The sequence below is a fragment of the Apium graveolens genome, chromosome 5 (assembly GCF_009905375.1).
Source record: "Apium graveolens cultivar Ventura chromosome 5, ASM990537v1, whole genome shotgun sequence".
NCBI lineage: Eukaryota > Viridiplantae > Streptophyta > Magnoliopsida > Apiales > Apiaceae > Apium > Apium graveolens.
In genome coordinates this window covers 184218324-184224731 of record NC_133651.1, presented here as the reverse complement: position 1 = coordinate 184224731, position 6408 = coordinate 184218324, and the positions used below count along the sequence as shown (strand labels likewise).

The 6408-nt window shown below is 34.8% G+C and overlaps 1 protein-coding gene across 2 annotated transcripts in view; it reads right to left on the bottom strand.

The window, feature by feature from the left end:
- The window catches only part of LOC141724659 (WD-40 repeat-containing protein MSI4-like), a 14231-nt gene extending 8152 nt beyond the window's left edge, over positions 1-6079 (bottom strand). Inside the window, exons 1-11 of one of the 2 annotated variants that reach the window (XM_074526875.1) lie at positions 5731-6079; positions 4751-4814; positions 4094-4180; positions 3928-3990; positions 3099-3164; positions 2755-2829; positions 2323-2398; positions 1900-2059; positions 1094-1175; positions 185-258; positions 1-47 (exon numbers count right to left, since the gene is read on the bottom strand). The exon at positions 1-47 is cut by the window's left edge and continues 50 nt beyond it. In XM_074526875.1, the coding sequence (XP_074382976.1) occupies positions 1-47; positions 185-258; positions 1094-1175; positions 1900-2059; positions 2323-2398; positions 2755-2829; positions 3099-3164; positions 3928-3990; positions 4094-4180; positions 4751-4814; positions 5731-6053 (1117 nt within the window). In that variant the 5' untranslated portion in view covers positions 6054-6079. The remainder of the gene's footprint in view (positions 48-184; positions 259-1093; positions 1176-1899; positions 2060-2322; positions 2399-2754; positions 2830-3098; positions 3165-3927; positions 3991-4093; positions 4181-4750; positions 4815-5730) is intronic. The other variant, XM_074526874.1, reaches the window with a different exon arrangement.
- Between the last annotated feature and the right edge of the window lie 329 nt (positions 6080-6408).

The following is a 6408-nucleotide window of genomic DNA, read 5'->3' as shown; positions in this document are numbered from 1 at the left end:
ACCCGAGATTTCGGCGATCAAACATGCAGACAGAATGATCCGCAGACCTGAAAAAGTATAGAACAAAAGCACCTAAATCTTGCACCAATGCGAAAGGGACAGAGGCAAGCAGCACACCGGCATAAGAAAATACTAATTTTGTAGATAAACAATGAGAACAAAATAACAAGGAAATACTATATACCCAGTAAGAATAAGGTTTATGTCGAGAGGGTTCCAATCAACACAGTGAACATCAGCATTGTGGGCCTTCTCAACCTATCACCAAAAGCAGAAAGGAGGATCACTAACGTCAGGAAAGATTAATATGAAGTTCAAGAGTGTACAGTTTGGTGAGTCCACAACATGAAAGTTCATAATTGGATCCTGCACACAGTTTTTAATATTCGGGATAATTTGGCAAAGTTAGCACCCCTTAAAGACTGTTGATCATAAGAATTGCATTGATAGACCAAACTAAGGAGCACGCCAAACTTCAGTGCAGATTAATGAAACCTAGTGTAAGACGAGATTGGGCATCAGGTGAAAGTAATCAACTATATTGAGACAGGACATGAATATGCTGAATTTCATTTAAGTGTTCAGAGTTGACCGATCACAAAAATTGAAACTAGGTGTAGCATCAAACCTTTATACTAGGGAAAGTTAATGCGTATTGCAATGTAGTAAAATTCTATGCTTATTGCAAATGGTAACTTACAATCCTTGATAAAAATGAAGAAACATGAACACTAACATCTTCTTTAGTCGCATGTAACATTTACAACATAAAAAAAAGAATTTTGGACAGCATAAAGATCCATATTAGGATTTGGTTGATATTACCATACATCTCAAAGCAATTTATGCTTGTATTTCCAAGTTTCAAAGCTCAATCATACATAACCTATGTTACTCGGACTCGGCTGGAAGTGTCCGGGACTCCGGACTCGATCATAAAAACTGAAAAGGCCATACTTGATCTCAAACTGTAATCAAGGAGTATCTGAAAACTATTACGAAGCTACAAGAACAGTGAATCGCATATCTACAATGCCTTTTGCAAAAGAAGCAGAGATTTAGCATTTTTTTTACCACAATCAACATATCTGACCTTAATGACAGGGTTGGAACCAGTTCGTTCATCCCACAGTATTAGGCAAGAATCATCTCCGACGCTGCAAAATTCCTGTGCACTTCATCATTGTTAAGAAAATGTCAGAATAATAAGAAGGCACTAAAATATATAGATGATTGAAGAAAACCACTGAATATGAGAAACAAATAAGTGTTATGGGCTTAGTAGCAATCTCTCAAAAAAATTACGAACTTCTAACTAATCTATACTATACTATAATAACCAGAATGGGGTATAATTTATAGTTTGGTTAACCCGTCATTTTGGTTATCCCCTTCAATCACGACCGTCAGATCCTCTTCATCAAATAATCAGAGCCATCAGACCAAATACTAAAAAGTTACACTTCACAAGTTCCCAGGTTCGAATCCCGTCAACAACAAACATTTATATTATTATATTTAAAGATACATATAAGTTCTCATGTTCGAATCCCCTTACAACAAATATTTATATTATTATTTATAGATACATATAAGTTTTCAGGTTCTAATCTCACCAACAACAAAAATTTACATTATTATTTATGAATAAGATTTCATCAATCATATACTACTTATACTATTTGAACTTAACTTGAAATTATACACAGTGAAATTATAGTTATATTATCATTATTTAGTATTCAGTTATTTATATAAAATTTAATGAAATTATATAAAATTTAATGAAATTATATAAATATTAACTGAGACCCGTGCATTGCACAGACAGTAAGCTAGTATTTAGTTAAAAATAAAGACACTGCATCCTGGAAAACATAGCCAAGTATAAAAATTTACCTTGATGGGCAAAATTGCACATCTTCCACAGTATCCTCGTGGCCTTTGAATATCCCACGAGGTGCAATAGAAGGGTTTTCAGCAGCTTTAATGATTGACCCACCAGAAGCTGCGGATATATGATCCAGCAAACTCCACAAAATTACATTTTTGTCTTTCCCTGCCATGAAAGATATGTCATTAGTAGTATAATGCAACCATGTCTCATCAGTAAAAATGATTATACAGTTTTCAAATAGAGAAAACTTTGTTTCCATGCTATCAGTACAGAAAGGAAACAAATTTAAGCTCTCACATCAAGGCGCTTGTTAAAACAGGACAATATAATGACAATCATTTCTATTTGAGAGAAGTTTAATTTAAATGATAAAAAAAAAATTAGCCATATGGTTTTTAAATGAAAAAACAGTAAGAACTTCCAACCTCCAGACAGCACATATGGCTCAGTTGGGGACATCGCAAGGGCATACTCTGCATTATCCTCGTGACCAGTCAGTACCTATACAGAGCGCAGTAGCTTTAGCATCTGAGCACCCAGGAAAATTTTTACCTTGCAATAGTTTTTATGTGCAGTATCTAGTGTACTAATATAGTTCACAAACACAGGAACAACAGTCAGTATGCAGAAAAATGCCTACACTTTAGTTCTGTAGCTTATAGTAGGTACATCCTCTCTATTCTATAACGTTAAAGATCTTGGAGATTAACCTCAATTTTTCATACAAATACCAACGGGACTCAACAAACAGTTTTTCAACTATCATAGTGAAAATATCTAGTACATGCCAAAGACACATGATAAGTGTGGAGCAATAAGACAACAATGTATATTAAGTTTGGAGGAAGGGTACACACCAGATCTGGGCGAGACTCAGCAGCTCCAAAAACCGCATGGCGATTTGTTTGAGCCTCAATATCCCATATGAGAACCTGATACAATTAACATCAAAGAAAGTACTTACTAAGTAATTGTTCTAAAGATGACAATACTTTCTTAACAAAATACGACCAAGTACCCATTATTAGGTGAATAAGGGATCTCATAAAAGAATAAATATAATGTAAAGTCTCCCAGTGTTGTTGATAAATAACACCTTCACTAACCATTTATACTGAGAAAACATATGTCTAAGACCCGGAATTTAAGACAATTTGATGACTCGTAAAAATGACCCTCTTGATAAGAACCCAGTAATTACCTCGGGACAGTCTGTATGTGTTGCTATAATGCTATTATACTGGGGAAACTCCCTAATCCTGTTCACCTGCAACACAAAATCAAAGTAATTACCGCAAAACAAACATATAAAGTGTTACTGGTATCTGAGGTCAGGTGTCCTTGCATCGAAGCAGTAATATCTGTGTTTCAACAAATGTATGAGGATGTATAGGAACTACCATGTATCCATAAAAGTTCTAAATGAAAATTAATCCATTATAGAAATCTAAATCTAATGCATGTGATGAGAATAAAATTACACAAGTTGTTGATGTAATGTTTCAAAGGCTCTAGTCTCCAGAAAGGGGAGGTAGAGCATCTCCACTACGGTGCCAAAATGCCATGAGGCTTGATGTGGCATGGCACTCTTGTTGGAAACCCATCGGAGGCTTAGGGCTGCCGACCAATGTAGCCAAAGTTTGGAACCCTTTCGCACCCTCCCAAAATGGGAAAAATACAAACATCACTACCAAACACATAATGCATAATGCATGAATAACTTCCTATCTGGCTTTAAAAAAACATAATGCATGAATATTTTGGCAACTTTGGTTGCCAACCGCTGGAACAAATATTGATAAGAAAGGTACCAAAAGTACAAGAGGAGAAAGAGAAAATATTGTGATGATTTGGTATATTTGGCTCATTCGGTTGGCGCCACCCATTGGAGATGCTCTTAGGGAGCAGAAGTCCACTAATAGAACAAAATACAGATACAAACAAAAAAGGGATATTAACAGAACTACAGACAGACAAACATATAAAACAAAACTATAATTTACTTAATAAGTACAATTGTGGATACACACCTCTCCGGGATGTATGATAGTTTTGTACTTCTTCACGAATGGTGAGCGTGATTCCTCACTGAACTGTAAATTTTCAAATGATTATTTAGATGACGTAAGATGTTGGTATACTGTATCACGAAAAGATAGAAACAGGGCGGAGGGACAAAGTAAGGGAAAACATTACATTCGCAATGTGATCTCCTGCTGCAACCCTTTTCTTAACCACCTCACAATTTGCAATAACCAGAGTATTTGGGACGCTACCGTCAGTCTACAAAACGCACAGAGATATTAATTAGATGGGAGCATGAACATGTTACAAGATGGAGTTATGGACTTGTTGCTTCAATCTTTCCAAATACTAATTTAACAAAACAAACGTGCTTTGGGCTTCAAAATATTAGAAATTAAATCAAAATTGAAAGAAAAAGAGATCTTGAAAAAGCATTATGCCAACCCCAATCAGAATGTACAAGGGGGTGAGATCCTCATGCTCAAGGCAGGTTAATGCTAAAAAAGTTGAACCACAAACACCATGTCACCAACATATAAATACTTGACAGAACTGCAGTACTGAAAAGATACACACGTATTAAATGCATATGAAGACCTAGATGAAACTATTGCTTACTCTGCTCAACTGAAGAGAAAATGACTTTTTTAAGTGCACTAATTCCTAGACCCTGAAATTTCATGAAAACGTACAGCACAATTTTGAAAATAGATATAAATCAGAAAGGATAAAGAAGATATCAGTTTTAGAAGCTTCCGGACGAGCTTAAGATACTAGCATGAGTATCATTTAAGTTGTATAAGCACCATAAAGAGATGAATTTTATACCTGTTCAGAAAGGTATATCCGTTGGCGATTCTTTTGATTTGCTTCTTCAAGCACAGGACCCCACCTGCGCATAAATAGGCCATACAAGTACAAAGTACAAAACATGAATTAAAAATTTTAGTTTGAATTTAAGCATTCAACTAACTCTGGTAAAGCTTATGGAAAAACTCTAAAGTCTTAAGTAATCTTATCAAACTAGATAAATTTAGAGGCTTTTATAAATTATAACTAGATATACATACAAAGAAATACAGCTCTATATAGTTTTACCAAAATTGATACCCCGCAACCAAATACAATAGGGAACTTCAAGGAAAATAAGTAGCAACCCCTATGCTAAAGACGAAACATGCTCATGCAGGTGTTATGTCATGTGACTTTGTCTGTTATTGTTTCAGCACAATATATCTTACACCCTCCCCCGCCCCTAGAAAACATAAAAGTGTATGCAAAACAGTTATAGACCAAAATTACCTATTTAACATTATGCTTGTCAAAATTACAACTCCGCTCTAAAAACTACAAGATTATAACAAAATAAACCTTGTTTTGAACTTGAAAACAACCACCTAATTTGCAGAACAATTGCTAGCTCAAAACAACCTAGGAAAAAAATAATATTTAAACTTTCCCATTCAAAAGTTGTTAAATTTAGAAGCAAGCATCCAATTGTTGCATTTTACAATTTAATTATATGTATGCATTGAAGTAATCATTTCGTAATCTAATTGTACATTTTAGCTACAACACCAACTAAAATGGTTAACCCACTGATAACAAAGCCAAAGCAATAAAAATAAAAAGGGTCAATCAGAAGCCCTAGATACATAAAAGAGAGAGAGAGAGAGAGAGAGAATCAGAAGCCCTAAATACACAAATGAGAGAGAGGGGGTGAATTAGAAGGCATATATATATATATATAGAGAGAGAGAGAGAGAGAGCGAGAGAGAGAGAGAGAGAGATGAGAGACGGGGGGATACCGGCAAGAGAGAGAAGGCCATATGAGATTGTGATTAGCAAACCAATCATAGAGAACAGGAATCAAGACCTTCCACTGAGTGTACTTATCATCCACAGCAGCAACCTTTTTGTCACCACCGCCTCTCATTTTAACCGCACCACCACTACTACTAGTTGTAGTTGTAGTTGTAGTTGTAGTTGTAGTTTTAGCATCTCTTTCCTCCTTGGATTTAGAGCTCTTAGGTCGACCTCTCTTCTTGGCCTGCTGCGTTGGTGTTGAAGCGTCCATGGAAATGGTGTTCGTTTTTTTTCCTTCACCTTGAACCCTTCCCCCCCTTTTCATTCAGTCCCATCCCAAGTTTATTTGCCGGAATTCTATTTATTTTTCAGGTTAAATTATCATTTATCACAAAATAATTGTTTATAATATTTTTAAAAAAATTATGAAAACAATATTACTCCGATGCCAAGGGGTACTGGAGTAGTAATAATTTCTCCAAAATACTCATAAATAATTATTGATTTCAAAAAAACTATAAAGAAGAGTTTTCTCAGGAAAAAAATTCATCAAATAAGTTTTTGTGCAAAAAATTTCTTATGTTTTTTTATTAGAAATTATATTCTCACTGCTCATTTTAGTAAATAGTAAAATTTAATCTCTTTAAAGATAAGAAAAAAATAAGAAATATATTAAGTTA